This window comes from Dufourea novaeangliae, unplaced genomic scaffold (assembly GCF_001272555.1).
Source record: "Dufourea novaeangliae isolate 0120121106 unplaced genomic scaffold, ASM127255v1 scaffold25, whole genome shotgun sequence".
In the NCBI taxonomy this organism is placed as follows: Eukaryota; Metazoa; Arthropoda; class Insecta; order Hymenoptera; family Halictidae; genus Dufourea; species Dufourea novaeangliae.
In genome coordinates, this window is record NW_015373901.1 from 2,231,721 (window position 1) to 2,259,333 (window position 27,613).

At 37.7% G+C, this 27,613-nt stretch overlaps 1 protein-coding gene across 1 annotated transcript in view; it reads right to left on the reverse strand.

The window, feature by feature from the left end:
* The window catches only part of LOC107193718, a 177,465-nt gene that overhangs the window by 62,886 nt on the left and 86,966 nt on the right, over positions 1-27,613 (reverse strand). The window contains exons 9-11 of the mRNA XM_015583220.1: positions 9,864-10,124; positions 2,515-2,840; positions 1,345-1,906 (exon numbers count right to left, since the gene is read on the reverse strand). Of these exons, the coding sequence (XP_015438706.1) occupies positions 1,345-1,906; positions 2,515-2,840; positions 9,864-10,124 (1,149 nt within the window). The remainder of the gene's footprint in view (positions 1-1,344; positions 1,907-2,514; positions 2,841-9,863; positions 10,125-27,613) is intronic.

Genomic DNA, 27,613 nt, shown 5'->3' on the forward strand with positions numbered 1-27,613 from the left:
TCTGAGATCATCATCCTGGCTTTTAAATAGTTAATGAGATTAAATAATTGTTTGCCAAGTGCCTACTTATTCAAGAAGAAATATTATTGTATTGTAACAATTGGAACTTCCATGTTTAATCAATTATAAATGTCTACATACTTTCTTTATCTTTCGTTAGTTATTCGAAACTCTTCACCTAGATGAAGAAATTACCTATCTCTACTAGCCGATTAATCAGCCTCTAAGAAGGTCGATTAATCCGCTCTGCCTCTGGAAACACATTTTTAAACAAATTTCTACGTGAATTAGTCGTCCTTTCATTCAATTTAATATTAACAACTACTAACATAAATTAATTTTCAGAAGTTGGATCAAGTGCTTGAAAACACAGGTGCAAAATTGACCCAGTCACCGCCATCCAAGTGTCAAACGTTCGGAGTAAATGCTCACTTACAACAGCCACACACTTCCTCCATCTTCCATCAAACTATTATAAATAAACTAACTCTCACGAGCATAATCGCGGAAAATAATTACAAGGCAAGTGGTTTGTCAAGATTAAAACCATCTCCACACTCACAACCTTTTTGCCACTCTGATTGCTACTCTGTTCACCGTGCAAGATCCCACGATCGCGAATCAGACTCCATTCGCCGCGGATCGACGTGGACTTTCTTCGATTTAAATCTCCGATCGTCATTGAAATGGTACTTTCCCCAGCGGAAAAATCCCACGCGTTCGCCGCGAAAGGCAATCTCACCGTGCGCGCGCGACAGCGATAATTACGGCTATTTTGGCTTATGGAGGAACACAGTCCAAAGCTTTCCTTTTAATAAAGAACGTTCCTTTTAATAAATAACATTAGGTATAAGGATATACAGATTTATAAGTTACCAAAATATCAGACGGTAAGGCGAAGCAAAAATAGGCAATAGCTAATAGCTAGGGTATTATTTATAGGGTAACTATTTTTTTTTTAATAAATAAATATGTGAATAGAGTGTCCCACCTAACGTGAGCATCTGCAATATCTCCGTTATTTTCGAAGATACACACAAATATAAAAAGAAAGTGTTAATTGGTCAGATGGAAGAAATACTATCATCAGCAAAAATTTTTCTCAGTCATATTTTTCGAAATTTTCAGGTCATCAATGTTATTTTTAAATAGAACTATATATTGTTATCATCCCGGCGTAATAGTTGAGATCACGACCAATCCAATGACCTGTCAAAGTGCGACCTTCATGCGACCCTGAGTACGAAAAATCCACAAATGTGTAGATTTAAATAATAAAATAACTAAGCAAGTGAGATACTAAAGGTGCTCACGTTAGTCTGCATACATAAAATTACGACTCACCTGCGACGTGGACAGTCGTCCCTCGTGCCCACGGACCGAGTTCAACTTCAACCACTCCTTGATCCTTGCGTACTTGGCACGATGATTGTTCGTCATCGCCTTATCGTCGAATATGAGCTGGGGAAACGTCTTCGGGACACCAGCTCGCCTCTCTTCACCGACCAGCTTCTCGACCTCTTTGATCAACCTCTGAATGCTGGTCTTGTCGTTGCGCGTCTCGTCGTCGCTGTCCTCTTTCTCGCGCTGCAAGGACGCGTCGGTTTCGTTCGGGGTCTCGTCCACGCACTCCATCGTCACCTCTTTCACGGGCCTAACGGTTGAGGTTCTTATGGCGATCTCGTTGCCGCGTCGCTGATTGCTGTTGTTCCTGGGCGTCTCGCCGAAATCTAGTCGCACCAGGACGTTCGTCTTGCGCTGTTCTGACGCGTCGTTCGCGGATGTGTATGTCCACTCTTCCTCGGACGAGTCCTCCGCGACAATCGCGGCCTCCTCGTTCTGCTCGGAGTCTGTGTCCAGGTGACGGAAGTAAAAGGTCGCGCAGTTCTTCGACTTCCGGTCGGATCTAACGAACAAACGACAGGTTTAGCGATGAATTCTCTGAAACGCGCATACTATGCAGAGATCATAAGTTATGAATCAAATTAGCTGGACCACCTCCAGTCACAGAAATTGCTCACTCGGAAATGATTTCTGTTTCCACATAAAAATAGAAAAGCATGATCACTGTTCCTTAAAAATCTTTTCACTACGAAAAGTTATTTAATTCTAACCAATCAAAATCAACGAAAACTCTTTTTAAAACGAAAAACACGATTTACACAAGTCGTTTTCAAACGTCAGCTTCAAAGACGTCTCGAACCATTCAGATTTCTGAAACCATTATGAAGAGAGAAAACAAAAAAACAACAATTTCACGCTATCCAATTTCTCCAACTGCTTTTAAAAACAAGAATACTATAAAACATACGGTTCCCTTTCAAACTATTATTAACAAAACCAGCGGTCAGAAGACAATAAAACTAAATCCTAACAAATTGTACAAACGATACCCACAATTCTCCTATGTTGAAACAAAAACGGTGAAACTTTCACGAAATTAGTTCATTTTCCGGTACACGACCGGGGCACTCACGCCCCTCGAGATAAGAATCTTGATAAGGAAATACTTACGTGTTGAAAGAGGCGGCGGCCTCCTCTGTCGTTCTACGGCGTTTCGCTGTCTCTTTCTTAGCTAGACTACCGTTCGTTTGTCCCACCACGTTTCCGGGTCTACCGTCGATCTGGTCGCAACTTTCCTCGATTCCCGTCGAATTTGTCACCGGCACGGTCTCCGGTGTTGGTGGCATGTCGTCCTCTTCGTCCTCCGTGACTGCGTCCTCCTCGATATCGCCCTCCTCACCCTGATCGCCCAACGTGGACGCGATTCGATCGGTTTCCTCACAATTCTCCGCTCCGTCGGACTTTGCGTCCATCACACACAGCTGACATAATTCATCCTGCAACCACAGACACACCGTCAAAATGGCTACTCACAGTTTATCTTCATATTTCATCGAATCGCATAAAACTGTCTTCCATAATATTCGTCGGAATATTCTGTCGATTTTCTATCCTTCTGTTAATGATAACCGATTCACAGACGATCGAGAAACTGACAGAAAGATGAAATATCGTTACACCAATTATTTTTCAGTGTTTTTCATTGTTCGATTGGGATGTGACACGTGAGAACCGGTTTTCACAGAAAACTGAGGAAGAATCGAGTTAAAGTTTCAGCCACTGGACACTTTAGGAGCGTTAAGTGAATCTAATTGGTTGAGGAATGACGATATATCGGGTACTATTTTTAGAAGATTGTATTAGATTCTTTCGATAGCGAGGCAAAACATCGTCGAGCACCGGGAACCGCACTTTTACACCTCTCCATTGCGACTGACTGACGAGCCTGACGGTTGAGTTGATCGCGATAATTCTCCACGATAAGATGTTAATTATCGATCGAGCCGCTAACTGGCGCGCTAACGCAAACATTGGATTGATCCTATCGAAATATTAATATACAGAAATATTCCCAGAAGCATGGCCTTGACCAAGAATTCCAAACGTAAAGTATTGCTATTGTGTACATAGTTCCTTTCCCTTGTTCCACGGTGCTAAGGATGTGGAGTTTTTAACACGTTGACTATTACTTCTACGTCTCTCACGTAGGGGAGATATACTTTCCGATCTAAAGATAAAAATTCATGTTTACGATAAAAGATAAAATAAGATACATTCTACAGAAGTAAAAGAATTGTGAGAAATCTTGGCTTATAGATAAAACGTGGATGTTTCTGAAGGGTTAACATTTTTATGTAGTATTTTAAAACAGTAGAAATTAAACAGGGATACAATAAAAAATTATAGAGTAAGTACTCCGTTATACTCTAAATTTTGCGGCTTATCATACATTATAGAGTCGCAAAAACTATAAATACAGTGATAGAAAGAAGAAGCCATAAAACTGATGACTTTTACCACCGATTCATTATACTGTTTTTAGTGTAACACACCAGGATGGAAATGATTTCCATCGGGTTATAGATTAATATAAAGCTAACTTATTTTGGTATACTTGAACGTAAATCATTCTTAACCTATATGTTCACAATAATTTTCAATCATTTTTAACGTTATCAGAATACCAGGTGTGTTTGTAAAAAAAAAATTCAAAAACCACAGTGGACTTGTGCTGATTTGGAATTTGTGGTCTGATTTGTCGAAATCGTCTAGCTTTTTTGAAACGGCCCGTCGTGATGGGGGCGGATTTAACGACCGAAAAATTAAGGAAACGTAACAACTTTCCACCCTGCAACGTAAGAAACTGATTTCATGTCGGGTCGGAAATAAAGCGTGCCGAAGAAAATATCGCTTCTGCCTGAGCGGAGGATAAGGTCGAACGGGGACCGTGGGCACGTTCCTCTGCGTCACGTACGTGTAATTACGCGTCATTTTAATTTTTTTTTTTTGCTTATTTCGCCTCGTGAATATTTCAGAAGGTAAAAGGCCCCGCCGCCGCGTGTGCACTTTCTCCCGGCGAGTTCTCAATTCCGCTCGGGCAGAGCGAAGAGCTCGTCTCGGCGAGGCAAGATTTTCGAGCTTCCTCGATTGAAGGGAACGCGGGAGGAAACGAGAGAACATACAGGGTGTAACAAAAATGTTGGAGGACCCGGAAATGGGAGACTCGTGTGATGATCTGAAACAAATTTTTTCGTAGAAAAAATGTTATTGGAGGTTTTGCTAACGAAATATTAACGAAAATCCCCGACCAATCAGAGCGCGAGTCTGCCGGCCGAGATAGTTTCCTACGTGCTGCGATTGATAGCGATTGATACTAACTTTACCTTCCAAACTTTTGGTATTTACCCTCATTAAAACGCAAGTTTCGCTAAATCAATTCCCTTTGTCTCTAATAATAAATATAACAAGAATAATGTCGTCTTAGATCAGAATAATAAAAAATACACTAAAAGAAATACATTAAAAATATATTAAATAGTAGTGTAAAGGCGAGTCTCAGCTTCGCTGCCATTAATTCTACCCCAATCGCATCTTTAAGAATGTTTGATCGAAAAATCAACCGTTTAATGTTTTGAAATGATTGTTTGATGGATATGCAAGCTTCAATGGAAAAGTTTAGTTACCTTCCTCAGGCTAAAGTATTTAAATATCTATCATCTTATACGAGCGGACATGTTGTTAAATGCTGTTGTAAGTAAGGATATTTACCCACAGATTCGCGGTAACGACGAATTAAACCGGGCATCGTCGTAAATCAATTTCATCGGGACAACAAAGATATTGAACGAAAGGAACACAGCGTTCCACTCGGCGCGCAGTAATAACATTGTCATTGTCCGCGAAGCGATAGATCATTCCACACAGGTAACACGTGTGACGAGTAACGTTATTACGTGTCCCGATCACAGGGTAGATGCTCGAAGAGCAATTCCTACGATTCAACGCTACTTGAAGAACCGGTTGGGCCAAAATGATCCATTAGCATTTGATAAGCGTCATATCCTTTATTATTATTTTCTGTTTACAAGGTTCTAAAACTTTAGAATTGTATGTTAGATAAAGACAGATTATAGTGGTGGTCGAGAGAATCTTTTTCAAGATGATGGATACACCGACGAGCAAACTCGGCTTCCGCTAGGGGAAAAAGTGAAGTTGGCGAAGGGCCTGCTACCATTTAGTTTTGGGAGTTACTGAAATTTATATGAAATTAACATTTGGTTTAACATTTGTTTCAGTACCTGAAATAAATTTACAAAGTGGTAGGAGGCCATTTCTCTACGTTACTTTTTCCCCCTAGTGGAAGCCAACTTTGCTCGTGGGTGTACATAGTGAAAGAAATACATTGTAGGTCGAAATGACGCAAATGGTCCTTTTGGGAAAAATACAAAATAACCCTTTTAATGTCAATTCTTTAAGTGCAGAATATGTACCCCGAAACTGATCGATCAATCCTTTTTTTATGATATCTGGACGGTGGATTTTATGCACTTACACCGCACCTAATTGTTTGAGATTCAGTATAATAAGAAATTTAATCACGTTAAATGGCGTTTCGATTTTATTCGAAATCTCGTAGAACGTTTCATTTTCAAAGAACGAAGCATCAAAACTCGCAACTAGGTCAATAGGGATCCATAAGATCTCAGAGACATGTATACAGACGATACTGGACTTTATCGCTACATTAAATGGTTCTGTGACTATGTTCGTGGACGAGTCGCCGCTGACCCACCCATAGGTGCGTGAATGTTAATGCAAAGAAATCTCTTATATTTGTTTAAAACAACAGAAATTCGATTTTTCTGTTATCTTTCATAGGAAAACGCAATGTGTCTCGCGTTCCAATAAAGTATTGTTACTATACTTTAAATCAAATTTGGGTTCCCGCCATTTGCTGACGAAAAACCACGCTGGATTTTGGAAAATCATTATCAATATAAATGAAATAGTATAGATCTCTGACTCTTACGGGAATGAACGCTGACTTTACCAAGAAGTTGTAGATTTCTTATCAGTACTCTCAATAGATTATTTATGTAGAAATTAACCATACTGTAGATAACAGATGACGGTCACACATAAAACAGACTACAGTCAAGTCAATCAAAGAGTAGTTTGTGTTACATCATAAGTGAAAGTGATTGAAGTTACTAAGATTTCGCAAAGATTTCGATTTTCTATAAAATTTTCGCTCGATATGTGTCCACAGCACTCAAATCATTAATTATATAAAGAACCCAAAAAGAGTGCAACTATGTTTACGGTGGCTATTGATCCTAAAACGACGTTATTCTCTGGAAGCTAAACACCAAGTGGATGTAGAATCTATTTTGACCCATAACAGATTTGTTTTTAAGCTTTTAAAGTTTTGCAACATTTTCACCTGCTCGATTCAGTTAACACGAACGTAAATTTTGTTCCAACCTTTTTTGACACCGTGTATACACGATCGCGAAGAGACAGACAAAAGTAAGAAACCTGTAGTTTCTCCTTAAGTCGCTAAGGTGAGTCGAAACACCAGTTCGACGTGTGTATACACAATGTATTCGAGCGGCGCGGATCGACCAGGCGATCACTTTTGTTCCTGGAAAGAAACAATGGCCGCTAATAAGGGATCCAGGCCCGTTTCCATATTCAGGTATCCGTTCGTGAGCCCGAATCCACACCGTTAACTGCATTTAGGGTTGATCTACATTCTGAGAAATGAATTTTGGTTTCTGAACGCTAGGCAAACAATACATTACAAAGGTAGAAATTAAGGTAAAAATAAAATCTGTATCTTGGCGGAACGAAACTGTAACTGACCTGATCGTTAATACCAAATTAATGAATCTTTATGCACATTCAATTTATGCTGAAAGTTTATGTTCATTCTGTTAAGTTTTATTATAACTCCCGTAATATTATACTGCTATTGTTATTAAATCATGGGATTACTTCTATAATTATTATTAAACCGTGTTGGGATTATTATTACCAAACTGTATTATTATGATTATTACTGAACCGTATTATTAAATAAAATTGTAACTTCTATTAATGTTTAAGATTAATATTGTCTGTGATGATCCGTTTAAAAACAAAAAAATAATTCTGTATGAATATATTTAACATCTATAGTAACGATAATAATCGTTAACTATATACTAAAATTAACGTCGTCAATGTGTAATATAATAAGAAAGTAATAAAATTATAGAAAATATGCACGATAATAGAACAAAATGATCAATGACGATTATATAAGATCTAGTGAGTTATCCCTTTGTATCTTTCTGTATCTCTTTTTGTAATGGAACCGTTAGATTTTTTCCCATCGAACTACATTTTTTGCATCATTTCATCATTCGTCAATGGAACCTAATTACTTTACAGGATATTTCAAATTGTAGTCGTACCTTCGCGTATATATTATTTCGCACTAATAAGAACGCTAATTCTATGCTACAAAGGCAACTACAGTTAGGTACTATAATTTCAATGCTGAAACCGCTGACGTATTCGAATAAGGAGTCTCAGTTTTTATCCACGAAGTTATTAATTAAACCGATCCTACCTGAAAAAAAAACCTGGTCTCATTTAAGCCAAAAAAGTTTCGAATAGTCCGTGAAAGTTACGCATTTATCATCTATACAACCAAAATGAAGTGAAGCGAACTGAACAATATAAATTATTAAATAATCCAAGATTTTCTGTTTTATAAATAGTAAATTTCTATTTTAACTGTTATTAATATTTTATTTTTACCCGTATTTTCAATTCTTTAATTTGTATTTATTTCTATTTTCATTGGTACTTTTATTTTATCGTGCTAAACTTTGAAAGATTGTAGTGCATTTTTTTTTATTTCAATTTTCGTAAAATTATCCATGAATTTGCATCGAAATTCACAGTCTAGTGACAAAGCGATACGATCGAATATACCGGATTTCGATCGATCGGAGCACACGTGGACGCAACGCGTGCACAAAGTATGCGAGACACTTCCTCCAAGCTCGAAACGAAACAATGGCGGTTAGCTAATAAGGATCAACTTCCACAGTCAGATGTCCATCCCCGTAATCGAGCGACCATCAGTCCACCGAACTCACTCTGAGCAGACATACATTACACGACTTTTTGTCGGATTTTCTTTCCTCGCTTTCAGATCGAACGATCGCGTAAAATCACCGTGGCGTTAAATTATTTGAAAATTTATGTACATTTTTTTGCACTGAACGTCTCGACACGTTCAAGACCAACACTTTTTACAGCGTACAATTTAATCGTCTTATCTCTAAATATTATAGAAATTTATAGTTTCACTACAACTATTTACCAACACTTGGTTTTACACTATTATAAAAAATTTCACGTGGATTTATTCATTAGTCCTTGCCTTTCTAAGCTTGGGTCACCAGCGACCCATCGATAAACACAGTCATCTAACAGTTTATGCAACAACGAAGTAAATATTCACTTATGGGTCCTGATTGACCCAATTGCCGGTTCTGACGGTCCCGTACTTACAAGAGTTAATAGATTCGATATAAATGAAAAATAATTCACTACAGTTGTTACTATGTTAATTTAAACACTAACTTTATGGAGGAATTAAATCGAAGACGTTCAATAGATACTGTAAATTTGCTACTACTTAACATTTCGGCAATCATAGATTTTCCATTGACAGATTGGTTCACTTTTATTTTGAGGGTCAATTTCCAATTTTATGTTAACAGTTCGATGTTTACACGATTTACAATATTTATTTTATTTTGGCATGATTTCGAAACGCGATTCGAAAAGAATTATAAATTTCGATTCAGAATTTACAATGTTCGATCGTTTTAGTCTTGAGTTCGATCACTACACCGCAGATGTTTATAACCACTTTCGGTTTTTATTAACTGTTTTCAGAGAACCTAAAATCAATGAAAATTGCCTAATCCATTGAAAGATAATATACTTCTTATTTAATTTTCAATTTAATAAATCCTCGTTAGAATCTCTATTCCAAAAATGCATAAGTTCCACAGTGAATCGATCACGAATATTAATCTCACCAGTCGACACTTCACAAATCCTCCAAATCCTTCAATTTCAGTCATACAAAATCACCTTAATCCAAAACACAAAGAAACCCAAAAAGAATCCCCACCTAGTAAACAAATAATCAACAAACAGTACAACACAAAGGCGATCTCAAATTCGATCACAAAATAAAACCACGATCCGCGTCGATCAAAATATCCAAAAATTCTCGGCGAACACTATAAAATCCCACGAGCTTCCAGAGTTCCAGTCACTGTCGACGAACAAAAAAAGAATTCCTGCTCACAAGAACACCATTGTTCCACAAGAAATCTTTCGAAAAACGCTGTCTCGTCGGTATCACCAACACTCGATGATCACGTAGATATATTAAAAATCGAGAAACAAAAGGGAATACGATATTTCGTTCACCGGAGTATACGCACCTCGAAGTAAGATCCTTCGCCGACGGATCGATTCTCGGAAGACGCGTCTGTGTCGGATAGATCCGCTCTGGTCGCGGCTGGATCCTCCAAGTACCGTGATCTCGTCGCTCTGTGGCGTTTCGAGCGTTCGGATCGCGTCGAGCGGACCGACTGACCCGGGGATTCCCTTCCAGAGCCGCGCGAGTGTCTGCGGCTGAGTCGGGGCTGCTTCGTGACTGGCTCCTCGTCGCTGTCGCTACTGCAGCGGTAAGGCACTACGCTCTGAAACACGAAATCGCCGAATCACTTTATCTGATAATGCTGCTAGGCGAGCGCGAACGCGCCGGTCAGAGGCGTAGACCATTGAATACATCATTTCTGGACCCTAGAGCCAGAGTGTATTATTAAGTCTATTTAAAAAAAAACAAACTTATATTTTAAATGTTTCATAAGTAAAAATTGGTCCAAATGAGTTGAGTTCTTTTGTGATTGTTAGGGACATTAGTTTACTAAATGGTGTATTAAAAAGAAACTTTGACAAAGTTGCAATTAGTCGGAATCACGAAGAAAATACATAGTATAATTAAAATTTAATAAATACATATCGAAGATTTATGTTAGTTAATACGGAGGGTCGATCGATGACCTACTTAAATTTAATAAATGAATGAAACCAACTCGTGAAACAGTTGAAGAGTCCGCCTCTGAAATACAACAGTATCTTTGTTATAATACTTCATGGTAAAATGAGCGCTGTTCATCTGTGTTAATATCCCCTAAACAATATTTATTCCAGACTTTCAATAAGTTCGTAATGTCTTTGTATCATTTATTGCATATTCAATACGTGACTTAATACTCATGAGTGGGAGTGTAGGTGAATCGAGGCTCGCCGCGGCGATTACGATTTTTCAGACTCGCGGAGCTTTGTTGAAGTTCCGGGTGATGGGTGATTCGAGGAAAAGAGGATTAGGAAGTGCGAGTAGGTGGAGGTTCAACCGGTGGAGTAATTCAATGCTTGAATATGAATCGATGTTTAAGTGCAGCTCGATTTTACAGCGATTTGTTGTGAAAATAATTTAATATTCCGGTGGATTTCTACTCAATCAACTTTGTATTTGAATAATTTAATATTTGAACGACAATTTTATAGGACAATATTTTTAGTTAAAAAGGTAGAATTTCTTTCATGGCAAACAATTTCAAAACGTTAAACATACGAATATAAATATATGGATACTAAACAAAAGATTTTTTTATAATACCTAATTGTGTTTTTTGATCCCTAATCTCTTACAAAACGTGTATTTTAATTGTTATCGTAATCTACAATTACCTGATCTACTTGCATTCGATTTTTTAATTTTTCACAATATCTTGTAGGTGTGGAAGTCTAGTCCAGTGAATGACCAAATTGTTGAATCTGTAGACGTTTGAGATTAATACTTGAATGTATTTATTTGAAACAACAAAGCAGCTGTTAAAGTTGCAATTACACTTGTTTTTCTCGAAATTTATATAAAAATAATTACTTATTCGTATCGTAATTTAAAGAAAATGATTTATCAAGTGCAAAACGTGTTAAAGCCCAGTAAATGACTGCTTCATTTCTGAAATATTTTTAATAAGTATGTATTGTACTTATTAATGTTTGCTTAATACGCTAAACTAAAAATATGGAATTATTAAAAGTGCAGCTACACTCCATGTATAAACATTTAATCATTTTTAAATTAATAATGTATATTTCTTGACTAATGATCATTCACTGGCATGCAGTCAATTACTGGTTAGTTTACGCTATAGAGAAAATTTAAGTTCTCGCGCTACATTAAGAATAGATCTTTCTTTTCAGGATATAATATTCTAGTATTCCGTTCTGTTCAAAAATGGACACGTGTATCGAATGAAAATTTTCGTTCACACGATCAAAAATGAAACGCAAATTTTTGGAGGCCACTCGAGGGGACACGTGTCTCGAGAGAAGAAGGAAGCACAGTTTCGTATGATTTAGCGAAAAAAAAAAACAAGGTTCGGTTGGATCGACGCCAGAGTAAAATTAGTTGAATCGAGAATAAGAATAAAGGCAAGGCAAAAATGGTTTCGTTCTTTGTGGGGTACGCGTTGCTTGACTAATTTTCCCCGAGGCCGGGTTTCTTGCTACGTGGGTTCTAGTTCGCGAAGGAATCGCCGCCCATTGAAGAAATTATTGCCAGTAAAGTGAATTTATTGTTGCGCCAGCTTTATACCCTTTTTCTCGGTACGAGGAATCGATGCCTCTTCCACTTTTTAATGGGCGTTTCTTATGTTTGACGAAAAAAGTGAATAGAACTCTCGAACGCACACAATAAGACACGATGTTAAATGAGGAAATTTCAAATTGTTTCCCTTGCGTTACTGTTTGTGATAAAAAAGAATGTGGGAAGTTCAGGATTGGAGACAGGAGGTGTATCGAGAAATTGCGATCTACAATTTTTTAATCTCCTGCTGTTAAGATTTCTAATTTGATACTAAATTCGATGTTTAAAGTACAGATACGACATTATGACCATTCTAGAACCAAAATATGTTCAACAATCAAGAATAATTAGAATAACGATACATTAAAGTTGTTGCGCAATAAAACAATTTCTGTTCCCTGATATAATCTATAAATTACTCCCCTTATGACTGTTGAATTTCATGCTGCAAAATAACATGTTCTAGATGTAAATTATTCTATGTATTGTTCACGTATTATGTTACTCATTTTAATCCTCGTGCATTCTTCAAATTAAACTGATCAAAAATCAATATTTGATTCTCAATTATATTTTGTATTATAGAAATTACTAGCAATATACAAATATATTTCTTGAATTCGATTTTCATTCAAGCTTAATTTAATTCAAGGAATAGTAATGTAATAGTTTAATGAACTGTGCACGAAATTATGAATATTACTGACAATTGCATCTTTGTCACACGTTTACTTTTTGCTCATTCTACATTCTTTCACACCGGAATAAATTTCACTCCGTTCTATGCAAATGTGTTTCCTTTCTTTGTCCTATCACAAGAAACAAATTTTTGACGAAATTTCATAAATTTCAGTGTTTGTACTACAAAAATTCTTTTGAGCTTTTTATTAAATGCCCCCTAAAATCGCTGATCCTAAATGAGTTGTCTATCTATAGAATAAATAAAAATATCGTTTAGACGAGTCTCTTCTATTAATTGGCTTTCTTTCAGATTAGCTACGGTGTTACAATCGCCCGCAGGGGTAAGAACCAATGTTGGACAAAAGTAACAAATGAGTTATTTTAAAGAAAGTCTTATTTCAAAAAACCACTGTAACATATTTCAAGTTTTTAAGATTGATTACGTTGTCCAATCATCAAGATTGGTCATCTTGTACGAATTTTAAAAAAAAATTCTACAGAATTCGAAAATTAAAGACTCAAATTCTTACTTTTGTCTCTGAGCTCCTCTGCATCCAAACAAAGCGCAGCTTCATTCGCTTCCCGTTGCCAGGACTCCGATTGTGACTGTCGTATATCAATCTTTAGTACACGGGGCAATTAAATCGGAAGTAAAAGCGAGGATCGCGAAGCAGGTCGAGTCGATTTCCGCGGGAGAACGCAACAATCGAAGACAATCGCAAGTGCACGGACCGGGGAACTTTAATTGAGGGCCCTCGGTGGATGATCGAGCCCACGTTCGAAATCGCCGATAAATGTCCCCTCGAGGGGCTTGTGTGCAAGATAAGCTTGGGCTGGCTACGCCATTGGCTGGGAGCGTGGGCAAACCGCGACACACACAACGTGGCTAACGAAAGATGCTCGATGGACGGGACTGATACAGTCGAAAGGGGGTATATACAGTGAGAGTCAAAACTAAGTGTACACCTTACAAAAGGTGAGATTCGTGGTAATACTTCTGTACCATTTTGCTATTGATCATTGTAATAATATAGTTCGATAGGATTTTTTTAACGTTTTCGGGATAAATAGGTAGCTAACATGTCCGACAAAAAAAAATTCGGAGCTGTAACCAAAAAATTTGGTAAATATCGTTTAATATGGTGAATGTACTATTATGGTTTTCAGGCAGTATGGCAACCTCTGATGTAGGACAATTGGTTTTTGGATATTTAAATATTTCAAAATCCAATTCAGCTGCAAGCATGGGTCTTTTAGTGAGAGTTCATGACCCAAGATATGTATATAGCAGAGGTGGTGAAAAATTGTTTGCTGGAAAACACTTTCAATCAGTCAGATTCTACATCCAAAGTTACCAGATCTCAGTATAATAGAGCCTCTATGCAAAATGTTAGATTCTAAAGTGAGAGAAATAAATATAAATGAATGCTATAGTTCCACAGTGTATACTCACTTTTGACTCTCACTGTATGTATATACGCGCGGGGTCCGGGTATATCGGGCGACGAATAAATGCAAGATTAATGGCCGATTTCACCCGGGGCTGGACTAAATTTAGAAACCCACGATTTATAGGATTAACTACGCCGCTACGGCCGCTTTGAATAGAGAAATTATTGGTTGTATCAATGAAATCCCGTACACGTTAATTAGATGCGCTTTTCATTGCTGGGATCAGCTTTTCTACGGTCCTCTGGAGATATGAAGATATTGAGCGGACGGATCGCGAGATACACAGAGTGGTTCATCTGACGTGATTACCTCGATTACTCGTAAATTGTTTGGTTTTATGAAAACATATTTTAAAGGAAAGTTGTGTGGTATTAAGGGGCACATATAATGCAATAATATGTTTTGTAATATATGTTTATCGAGTTCCAATGGTCACCTTTCATTTTGGAACGTCCAAATTTTTTACACAAACTGTAAACGTGCTTAGTAACACAAACACACAACAAGAACCTATATCACACTAGTTTATAAGCTAACTTTGGTATACGATTTGATCTTCTTAAAGGGTTAATTTCATTGCTAGCCGAAGCCGGGTGAAAGGCGTAACTGCGAAGCGTGCCGATAACAACCGCCACGTTTGCTTAAATTAGTTTAAACCAACTGGTATCATTTACTGACGATGGTGATCTGCATTTAACCTAGAAACTTTCTACTAGATAGAATTCAGAAAATGTTCACATTGGCAGATAATGAAGTATTCTCATGGAATACTCAAACATTCATGTATATAACTATTTTCAGATTCTATGAAAGTCTAATTGAACGTGTGTATCTCGCTACCTAGCTTCAATAATTTTCTGACTTCTTACGTGATACTTTATACACGGTGTTTCCGTAAATATTTGATAAAATACGTTTAACCTTCATCCGGATAGAATGGAGAAGAGCTTCAGAAGCTTTCAGTAAAGAATAGCTCAAATTAATAATTCTAAAATATTTTCCTTCTTTTAATTCAGTTTATATAGTTAGTAAAATAGTAACATTTTTAATTATTGACTGAACTTTACTTTGCCGAACCAGAAATTATTGATTTTTTTTTATATCTCCTGCTAGTACCTATTCAACGAGTGGAATTTAAAAATAGAAATTTTAAGTTTAGGAATCCGTTGGTTCAAAAGGAATGCGTATGTAAAACCAAGTATTTTTAGCGTACTTTATAGATTAGTTTAACACCATATTGGTTTCTATAAAGAATTCCTCCAATAAGAGGTGTCACTGGCTGCAAATAGATGCACGTGGGTGATGGGCATTTTGGTGGGATAAGTAAAATGTGCTTCCAATAAGAACCACTTATTCAAAGAAAAATGCTGATTCTGTGTTGAGCCTCAGAGGTTCTCATTCGGATGAAGGTGAAAAGGTCATACTTTAAGAAAATATTATATGTATACATACTTCCTTTTAGAAAAGACAAAACAGTTTTTGCATAATTTACTTTAGAATTGCAAATTATATATTGTAACAGCATTGAGTTTAGTACTATGTAATTGAATTAAATGAACTTTTTCTAATTATTAAAACCAATTGTCCACAAAGTACATGCATAATTTTGTGTTCACTCCGTACTGTCTCATTATATATAATTATTGTTATACTTTCTAATATTATAATACTATACGTAAACACGTGAATTCGTTCAGAAATTCTACTTTCGACAATTTCACCAATTCGCACAAGAGAAAAACGTAAACGCCTGGCCCATTGTGCTCGATCGTTCCTTGGGGTCATTCTGCGGAAAAGACAATCGCCGAAGAGGAAATGTACTCACTCGCGGTAAATGTTGGAACAGGATTGTTTCGTCCTCGATTCTTTAAATTGAGCAATAACCTTAAAGCGAAATGTTTAATGTCAGACGAAAGTGTGTACATACGCGCGAAGTTTACCGCAGCTCCCCGTGGAACGAAACAGACAATGGCGAAACAAATGTCGGTATTTCGCGATTGGGAACAAACGAATCCGTGTTCTATCGACTTCTGAACATTCGTATACATTGTAAATTGCTAACACCTGTCTGGAGTCTAATCGTACCCAAATAAAACAGATTTACACAACGCTATATAAATCATCGACTACGCGTTATCTAATATATCTAACATTCGTGTATACAGTATGTCCGGTTTAAGTGTACACACGCTATTATTTCTCTAACCATTGAAAATACTGAAAAATGTTTCGTATGAAAGTTGTACAATTTCATGGAGTAAACTTAACAGAATATTTAACTTTATTTTGTAATTGTTATTTACAGAGATTTTAATAATAATGTAATTATTTATAAGTAGTACTTGTGTACTATTTAAACCGTACTACTATATCACTGCTATGTTATTTGACGAACATTTATTTTAAAGAACTATGTTGAGGTATTTTGAAAAGAATTCAATGACATATTTGAAAGTTCTGTTTGAAGAATAATTTCTCGAATAGCTATGTGAATATTGGTGGCAACTTCATTAATAATATTTGTGTCAGCCGCATGTTGCCATTAGTTCATGAAATATTTAATGTTAAATACCGGGAAACCTCCGAACACTCATCGCGGATTATCTTATCTAGTCTTAGACCCCACTTTTAAACGTCTTGTACAAAATTGCAAACAAAAAATATTCACAGCAGTTTCAAAATTCAGAAGCACGCTTAGAATATGTCGAAAGTACGGAAAAATTGATCGAAAACCACGCCAGACACTCTCAGTAACCCGTTCCGAACAACGCGCTTATGCAACGATCGGGCATTCGAGTTTCTCGGAATCATTTCCAGCCGGCTAGCTCGCTACGCCCGTAAATAAATAAAGTTCAACCAGATCACCGGGGTAGAACGTAGAACGGTCGCGTGTCGAGAGGTGTTCGCACTTGAAGGAAAAGTTAAATCACTCACTTGCATGTCTCTCGATTTTGCTCGTGCGTTCGTCACGGTCGACGATCAAAAGCGTAATGAATGTTACACACTGGAGTCCCGACCATCAACCGATCTCGTAAGTCGTTCGGAGACACTCTGACGCCTTTTGACCAGTCTGGTAGGCTGTTTCGACGCGCACTGACACCGAAAATCTCAAGAGAACGAAGATCGACGCCACGTTTAACCTGTCGAATACCGGCTACCTGAGCCTCTATTCGTTGGTTTCGTTCGGCTAAGAGTCGACCTTACAAAAGGAATGAGGGTTCTCCCCGACAGGTAATGGTGCAGGGGATAATAAAGGCAGAACGAAGGGACACACTGACGAGAGATTATAAGCAAGGTTTTCGACATAAAGGTTCGGTGATACTCGAGCTTATTGGGGTATAATGCAGGTTGGTGAACTGGTCGGTTTTACCGGGATCCACTAGTTTTCCTGTGATCAAAGGAACGTGGGGAAGGGGAAAGACGAGGAAAGGTAATTAGGGGCGTGGTACAGTTCGTTTTTAATCGGGGAGGACGAGTTAATTCGACGTTTGCTGTTGACTCTATTTTCCGTTGATTCGTTGTATTTTGTTCTGTTTTGAAAGAGTTGTTTATTATTCGTTGTTAATATGTTTCACAGATATTTATCGTCCGACTTCAGTCGTATAAGCGTTTTACGGACATTCCGGAATGTAAGTGTCGGGATACCGATCTGTACACTTAATTCTGCTTTTACACAGAACATTTTACACATTCCTGATTTAAAAATTACTCCGATATCTCAAGCCAGTGTTGATAATCGCTACAAAGAATCTTATCGGTTACCAAAGAGAGGTTATAGAACACGATATGTAAGCCACATAACGGAAAAAAATTAAATTACATAAAAAAAAATATCGATATCGCCCGAATTTTTAACCGTTCTAATTACATTTTTCAACAAATCTTAATTAATCAATCTACGTGCGTCTTATTGGTCCAAAGAATACAAATTCACCAGAAGATAAAGAAAATTCAACGTTACGCCAATGAGTCGTAACATTCAAATCTCCCACCGGGCGACTGATATCGAATGTGTTAATAAACATGAAAATTCTAATTACTTCCGACACGCAGTATACCCATAGTTCGTCGAAAAATTCATCTCTGGGGAGCCTTTCATCAAATCTCCGCTCGTCCCGTGAAACGCGTCATTGCCTGAGCAAACATGGGACGGCCACCGGGTTCCCGACCGTGAACTACACCTTGTCCCCGGCTATTTAAAACCTCTACTTTCGCCTTTTCGTGTCGAGAGTTTCCTCGAGAAAGGGACCTGTCGTTATCCGTGTCGAATGATCGCCACTGAGAGATAAAGAGCGACTTGCTCGGCCGGTTTGCGAAAATTACCAGCCTGAGGACGCGTTTTCTCACCATCATTTTCTTCTTTGTACAGTAAACACGCGATTACGTGATCTATTAATCCCTTAAACGTTATGGTTCATCACGGAAAGTGCCGTGGCACGAAGTTGATTATATGCATTTATAGGGCATTCCCAATTGCGATAAAAGACAAAACTTTCATCGGAAACAACGAATTTTCTATTTTATTCTTCAGCCAATAAGATAGTTAAGAGAAAAAAGAAATTCCTACATTCACTCGTGACATTTTGCATAAAAACCCGCAGTCTAGTCATCACTGTTACTTGAATAAAATTCTGCACATTACGAGAAATGCAGATAAAATAATAGATTATGAACAGTGTTGTTTCAAAAAGAGAATTGATGGAATTTAAAAAATCTTTAGTTTTAGTTCTGTGAATTTGACACATTTTTCTCATAAGAAACGATGTTATTCTGTTGTTAGGTCCCGAACGTATTTTTGAATCTCTTGCATGATGTGCCTCGATAATGCATAGCATTGTGGGAACCTTCTTTTTAATAGAATTTTTAAACAAGATCGACCCACTTCCTTTGAATTGTCGTCGACGAGATGAGCCATAGCTGAAAATGTTGCTGTGGTGTGAGTGCTGTGCGCTGCGATAAAACTGTTTGCAAATTCCTTCACTGGAACTGCATCTCGATAACGCGTAGCGTCTTGGGAACCGTTCTCACTAAACGTGACGGTATAGCGATTATACGTATAAACGAAGTAAAATTTTTTAAAAATAAGATATAGAATCTATGGTTCTATACTATTTAATAAGAAATCCAAACAATAATAAGTTCATATTCGCTGACTCTACAGAGCTCAAAAAGGGTTAAGGAAGATTACTATCAACAAAAGACAAACTTTATACTTTAAACTGTTTACCCTCGAATGTCGGAACTGGGATTACTGGAGACCCTAGGTTTAAAATTCTTGTTTTTCATTTCATTTTACAACCACAAAAACAACCATTAAAAACCGAAAGCCTAACGCTGGCTCAGGTTTAGCAGTTACAAGTGCCGCATATATGCAACATTTGGGAATGTTAATCGCCCTATTCTTTCTGTTGTCCTATAGAAAAACAATATCCACCTTCGAAAAGAAAAAGAAGAGTTCGTCCTTGATTCAACGAATTTCGAAAGGATCGCGTTTACGACGCGACCATGCATTATGTTCTCTGTTCTGTTACTGAAAAGAAAATGAAAATAGGTTTGAAGAAAGCGTTTTCATTATGTTCCGAGTACTGGCAATTTCTAGTAGGCCGTTTATCGGTTAACAATGAAAGTCGACCTTGTTTTATTACAATGGGCTACCTGTCACAGACCGCGCCGAACCTTGCAACCTTCTAGGAACGGATGGCGCAGGTATGATCATAGATCCTTGCACTCTTTTCACAGTGACCGTCCTCGCTGGGTATTGTGGAACTTCTTCTTTGTCGTGCAATGCACAATATACTGCACTGATTACGATTTCGTAACTATTTAAAGTAATTCTCATAAAAAACCAAAAAAAATTCTGCCCCTAAACTTCGTGCCACCCTATTGTACGAACACCTCTGAATGTTCGCTAGAAAAATTCTTGATTATTCCACCATTTCTATCATCTTATTAATTCAAAATTGTTCTTATTTCATATTAAGAACATAAACGTAAATTTGGAACAATTTTGTCTTCAGAACTGTGTGTACTCAAATTTCCGATAGTTAATAAGGTAAACAATTGTAAACGTCATAGTAGATTATTTGACATCATTACATTCCATTGTCCATCGACGATTTATCGACAGAAGAGTATAAACCGTTTATCAATTCCACTCAAAGACAACGAACCCTCAAAGTAGATGGTTTATTTTCGCTTCTGTGTTCACCAGGTCTCCAGTGACCCGGCCACAGGACTCTAAGGGCAGAACTATCCAAGAATATACCAGTGAGACCCTGTATAATAACAACTCTAAAATTCGGTCCTTCGAGTGAATTGAATGACGGCAAGGAAGATAATCGACGACGTAAAGATATACAATAAATACAAACCGGAAGATTAAGATTCCCTAGATCCCCGATGCTCGAAGATCGTTATCGGGACCTTTTCGTGCCTATATCGCGGAGAAACTTTCTACACGAGGGAGAGAATCGTGTTGTTAACGTTTGCAACTGTTCGAATATGTAAATAGAATTATTGAGGATTACGGTGGCGGCGATCGTAAGGCAGAGTCGAATGGTAGCGCGATCGTTAGACTTGCAAATAAGTAACCGCGGTAGAGTTAAACGGTGCAATTTAATACACACGCGGTTCCCTCGGACAGGGACGCTTAAGTATGTAGAGACGGGCAACGAAATGGATACACGGCCATTACGACCCTGCGCGAGGGATTTCCACTATACGGAATCGAGGAAAAACGCGGGAAAAATTTCGAAATTCTCGTGTAGGTACAAACATGCTGGATGGCGCGTATACGGGGATTTTATTGAATTCGAACTGTTATCCGTTCACGGTCGGCTGTTCCTTTGAAACGTTTATTATACCCGCTGAATGCACGTTATGAAACGATATTAAACGCTGCGCGTACAACGACGTGGTTTTAAGAAGTGGACGATAAATTTTCTTGCGTTTGTTGGATACTCAGGTGTGTAATGTAGAATGAAGTATTTCGAAAAAAGAATATCAGCGATGGTTGCGATGACTCACGTTTAATGTAAGCCTTCGTATTCTTGCTGTAGTGTTCATTGTCTGTGATTAAAAGAATTCATTCTATGTTTGGTTTATGGAACAATACACGAAAAAGTGTAATGTTTCCCTTCCCTGTCGACAAAATATAACAAAATTTACAGTATTAACTTACTTGACACGCTGGTTAATTATTTATTAAATCAACTCTTTATAGATTATTTTATGAAAATGAGAATGACACAGATAGTTCCTTTACTAAAGGTTTCATTAAAAATCAAGGACATGTAACTAACTGTATTATGTAAGTACAAGTAACATGTAAGTAACTTTTAACAATAACATTTATACTGTCTATGTCGTATTCAATAAATATTCGACTAAACTAACAACATCCAACCAATTTTCCTAGGATCGATCTGTTCGTGAGTTATTTGAAAATCGCTGACAGATGAAAATCGCTACCAGTAGCCCTGGATCGCCGGGTGAGTATCGCAGAACTGGTCACGCGACACGCGTTCGTCGAGCGCAAAACAAATATCGAAAACGAAACCGGGGCCCCGTGTTACGAGATATGGTCTGTTTGTCACAAACGGCCGCTAGGACTTTCACGAAATAAACGTTACTTTCGCGAATTATTAACGTAGAGTAATAAGGTGTGGGAGAAAAAAACAACTGACCACTCGGAAATTAAACAGCTCTAATGCGCGCGTGCGCTCGCAAACACGTTGATCATCCTTTCTAAACTTTTTAACTTTGATGGTACGCACGTCCCCGTGGATCTGTTCACGCGAAAATGATCGTTACGGAGAAAATGATGATTTACGAGCGTTTCACGCGTGAAAATCCGAGGAAAATGCTTTCCGTGGCGTAGTTCGCGGGCGCTTTCGAGCACGTTTTATTTTTGCCCCGGCTGGAAACGAAACGAAACGCACTCAAAAAGAGTAAACACGTCGTGGTTGATTCGCGAGGAAAACGTTCTTTCGTGGGTTAATAATGACACGGGTTTATTGGGCGATAAAATGTAGGTGGCGTAGTTCGCGGGCGCTTTCAAGCACGTTTTATTTTTACCCCGGCTGGAAACGAAACGCACTCAAAAAGAGTAAACACGTCGTGGTTAATTCGCGAGGAAAACGTTCTTTCGTGGGTTAATAATGACACGGGTTTATTGGGCGATAAAATGTTATTGCGAGAAGAACATAGAGAGAGAAAGCAAAAATACCGAAGTAGTAAGAAAAATTATAAACTGGGCGGAATAGGGCCAATTTCATTTCGAATAACGAGTATAGTCCGGGGATTTATTCGAGAATAACGATTTTATTCGAATAAATAAAAAATGATTCGTTATTCTCGAGTAAATTCATTTTGTTCGTAAGTTTTATTTGAAGGTTATTCGAACTTTTGACTCCAATAAAATTTTATTTGAATAATATCCAAAGGTGATAATGGGCAAGTAGCTAGGGAACTTTCTGAAATTGTAGTGTTATGGTCTTGTCTTCAATTATATGAGAATAGACTTTAATATTAATAATAAAGTCTGATGCATAAATTATACACATTGGAATCTTTGATTATATGAAAATAGACTTTAATATTAGAATTGGTACTTGAGTGTTTTCATTGACAAAACGCTATGCGTACTTTATAATTACAGACAGTTGTTGTTTAACCCTTGTGTATGTAATGTTCAAAAAATTATGGTTTTATAATTCTTTAGATTTAATTGGGTCGAAGTAGAACTAATTAACCGATCGAACCAGATAGTAATGCATGTTCGCTAACGATGTTAAATTAACTCAGAAACGTAAATAACAATTATAATTGAAAATGAAACTTCGATTTTAGGTCAAGTTGACCCGATGATGGGTAAGAGACGAAACTACCCTATAAAATGTGGATGAAGGGCCATAAAATATAACAAGAGTCTCGTAATTTCGAGAAATTGATATTTCTGGGGTCCAATTTCTGAAAGCAGGAGAGAAATGGAAACTTATTACCTCGATGAATAGGTTCACCAGTATTGGTAACAGGTAGACGGGGGGTTTTATGCATTTATGGCACAACGAGTGTATAGAGTACAATTAAATGAAACCCTAACCAAACGTAATGAAATTTTTGCCATAAGCATAATTTAACAAAATAAGCCATAATCATTCAAAGGACACTATTCAAACTCTGCAACTAAAAAACGACTATTATTATGCAACTATCGTTAGATATAACTACATACAGGCCTGGTACTAATGACCAGGTGTTCGAATTCTCTGGACAAGTACCAAGAAGATCCAACCAAGCTTCCGTCGTCTGAATTTTCCCAAGTGCTTTCACACGAATAACTCGCACGCCTTAACATAACGCCGACTCGATCCTGTCCGCGGGCACTTACGTATCTCCGTGGCATCTCGTTTTCTACAGTGAAATTCATGCTAAATATTCCCACTTTCATGTACACCATGAGCTACACGAGCCGCTAAGCACCGTACGAAATGAGGTAATTTTGCTACGGGCTCGTCGCGGTTCGTCGTACAAACGATGACCCCGTGGAACGCTAGGAAAGATACGCTCGTCTAATCGTAGGTAACACACATACCGATCGCTTGATTATGAACCAATTAACAGATCGCTGGATATCTTCATCTGGTCTCGATCAGACTCGATCAATGTGTTCGAAGAACGATCATTTAAGACGATTACACACGGAGCAATTAGTCGAACGGATCGGTTCAGTTAAACGCATGCCTGGAGCTGGTATATTAAATATTATCGTTTCGTGCACCTGCAGGAGCCATTTATTTTGGAAATGGAATTTCTGATTTCTTTTCATTGCAGAAAAGTGGGAGGATCACTGTGTCTATAAATATCACGACTATAGGCCAAGACTTGGGTTCTGTTCAATTAAAAGTTATTTCGACTGTGGATGTTTATCTCAAGTTTCAGTTTTTTTAGAGTGTTGTATAAATTACGATTTTGTTCAATTTTGTAAGAAGATTTTGTGTTGGATTCTGTGCCTAAAGTGTGTATAAAGAAGAAATCCGACTAAAAATGTCCTAACAAAAAATATTCAGGAAGTAAAGGAGTGCATAAATCGATGCATTTCAAGAAACCACTATAAATAGCCAAGGAAGTCATAGAAAATATTCAAAATTATCTTAATATTATGGGAAATCAAAGACAGGCTTTTTATTGATACCCATGCCGTTAAATTTGATACGGACAACAAATGTAAACAAGCACCTGATTTTGAAACTTGCAACAGACACTGAATGCCCATAATGGAGTGGCAGGGTACTGTACCACAATAATAATTAGTACATAATTTAATAAAACTCGTATAAACAGGTAATATGTTAAATTTTGTATTGTATATTGTTTTAAATAACAACCAATTCCTGTATTTCAAGTATTCGAATAGTATGAAATTGAATGACATGTTCAATTTTTGGGATTTATAACTCGCACAAATCGAGACCTACCTGCACCAAAAAATGCAGTGAGCGAGTTAATCAATGACATAATTGCACCGTTCGACTAATTTATTAATACCATTTTTGTAAAATTTCTCTCGTACACAGACATCTCACCAAAGACACACGAACTTTCCGTTCAACCCGATATACAATACACGCGAATATCGCCTCCGAAAACGAGATCCAAAGCGAAAGCTTTTCGCCGCCTGGCCATTTCCGGACAAAGAAAGTTCCCAGCCGCTTTATCGAAAGTTTTACGATGCTCACCGTTCTATGTGGAACCTGTGAAAATTCGAAATTCAGGACAGGGTCCAAACGATCGACTGGACTACGCCCCAGCGTGAAAGTTTTAGGCGCCTTTGTGGTGCGCATCTAACCTCGGCTAAATCCCTCGAAGTGAAACCACTGCTTTGTGCGCGGCGGTCAGCCGATTATTACTCACGTTTAAACGAAGTTTATTGCGCGGGATCGTTTTACCCTGCGCGTGGAACACGGTCAACCGATACGAAACGGCTGCGCGAGAGAAGCATGTGTGTGCCTGTGTATGTATATACAGTGTGTCCCACCTAACGCGAGCACCTTTGGTATCTCGCTTTTGATTTGCAGAAAATTAATTTTAATAAATGTCCATCAACTTCGATATATTTTTGCACTAATTTCTCTATTGTAGTGATTTTATTATTTAAATCTACTCTCTTACATTTGTGGATTTTTCGTACTCTAATTCGTAATTAAAGTCACACGAAGTATGTATATACAGTGTGTCCCACCTAACGCGAGCACCTTTGGTATCTCGCTTTTGATTTGCAGAAAATTAATTTTAATCAATATCCATCAACTTCGATATATTTTTGCACCAATTCCTCTATTGTAGTGATTTTATTATTTAAATCTACTCTCTTACATTTGTGGATTTTTCGTACTCTAATTCGTAATTAAAGTCACACGAAGGTAACACTATTATAGATCATTGAATTGAACTTGAACTCACTTATTACGTCACCCTGATAAAAATATGTAATTCTATTTAGAAAAAAAAACTATCGATGACCTTGAAATTTTAAAAAAATATGACCTTGAGGAAAAATTTTCCTTATCATGGTATTTTCTCTTTCTAATCAAATAATACTTCTCGCCCCCTACATTTTTTTGTATCTTCAAAAACAAGTGAGATATTGAAGGTATTCACGTTAGGTAGGACACCCTGTGTATGAGTGCCCCCGGGAACCCATGCGGTTGGAAAAGAAAAACGCACCGCGGCGAGAGAGCCGAGAACACAAGGTGCACACCGATTGTACGTGCATATATCGCGTGTGTTACATGCCCGTTTGCCGGATGCAATTCGTCCCAATAATTAACGATTTCCCCCGATAAACTGACACTTTTTCATGGGGATAATAAATTTACGTACATCGACGGGGCACGGCCCCGTTTCCGATCCGTGCATAAGGTAAAAAACCCGGGGGGACACACAGCCTTCTCGTGCCTACACGATATACACGGTCCTCGTTGATATCTGATGCTGATTTCGTATCGATACAATTCGTACGGATCGTTCCCCGCAGTGCACCGGATAGAAACCTTTTCCCCACCCCGTTTCGATATCTTCTGGCACTGGATAAGTCGTAGATTTCGCGAGAATTTAATGGAGAAATTTTTTTTGCCCGTCCACTAGAGACATCCTTTTAGAGTTCTTTGCTGTTTGACTGTACAAATTGCGTTCGTTGCTTAAAGTGTCGCTTCGTTGGTACTCATACGACTTCTAATGAAGTAACATCTTAGGAAGTCGTATGAGTTCCAACGAAGTAACATGTTAAGAAGAGAACGTGTTTCGTATAGTAAAATGGTGAAGAACTCTAACAGAATATCATAGTTTCTGGCGTTGATCTTCAGACACTTTAGAACAAAATATACAAATATTATTAATAGAAATAAGGAATAATTCATTTCAACTTGATTTGACTAAAGATTTATGGATCCCAAGTTAGAATATTGTACTGCAATTTAATATCACAATTGTTTTAAAGCAAGAGACTTATTTAGAAACAATGTAGAGTAAGAGGGTATTCACATTTGACTGTAGCCGATAGGATGGATGCTATGACAGATAAAGTGTGTAGGATTGCTTAAAAAAATGGTAGAAACATTTCCATAAATAGTCTGCTCAACAGAATTAGGGGATCACTAATGCGAATAACAGTCCGATTGCACCCACACAGCAAAAAAAAAAAAAAAACAAAGTTTACTATGGGTTCGATAAATCGATATATTTTCCGTACAAAATTAACATTATTTAGTTATATTGATATAAAAAACTTTCTTGCCTTAGATAATCCTCTAATTGTTTCCAGCAGTGTATTTTAGAGATCATGTTGATTGTTAAAAATGTATCGTGAAAGAGGCTTTATGAAAGCAGTCTCATTATTTTTGTAACAGACCACGTAAGTACGAGCCACAAAGGATCCCGTATCGGACATTATTCTTCTCTTTCACTTCGTACGGGTACTTTCATTCAAATCCAAAGAGTTACGTTCCAATCAATCCTCCGCATGTAGGCCAATAAAGTCCCGATCGCAATTTGCTGAACCCAATCGACGGAGCGCGTTCAATCTCGCCAGTATGCAGTCGAATGCGTGTCAAGAGAGCTCAGTACGCGTTTCCTAGTATCTAATCGGTGAAACCCGGCTATCAGCGATCATTGCGGTGTGATATGAATGCGTTACGATAAAGGAACGCCTCGCGGCGAGCGTGACCGACCGCCCGTAGTGATGGGTAATCGAACTGTTCAAACATCGCATGAACCGTTCGCATGCCAAAGTGACTAACTCCACTTTTAATCTACTTGTTAGAAAGAAAATTTTAGTGCCAAAGCACTGAATTATATAATTTTATTAATTTTCTCTACTCTTTGTTTTGTGGAGTTACT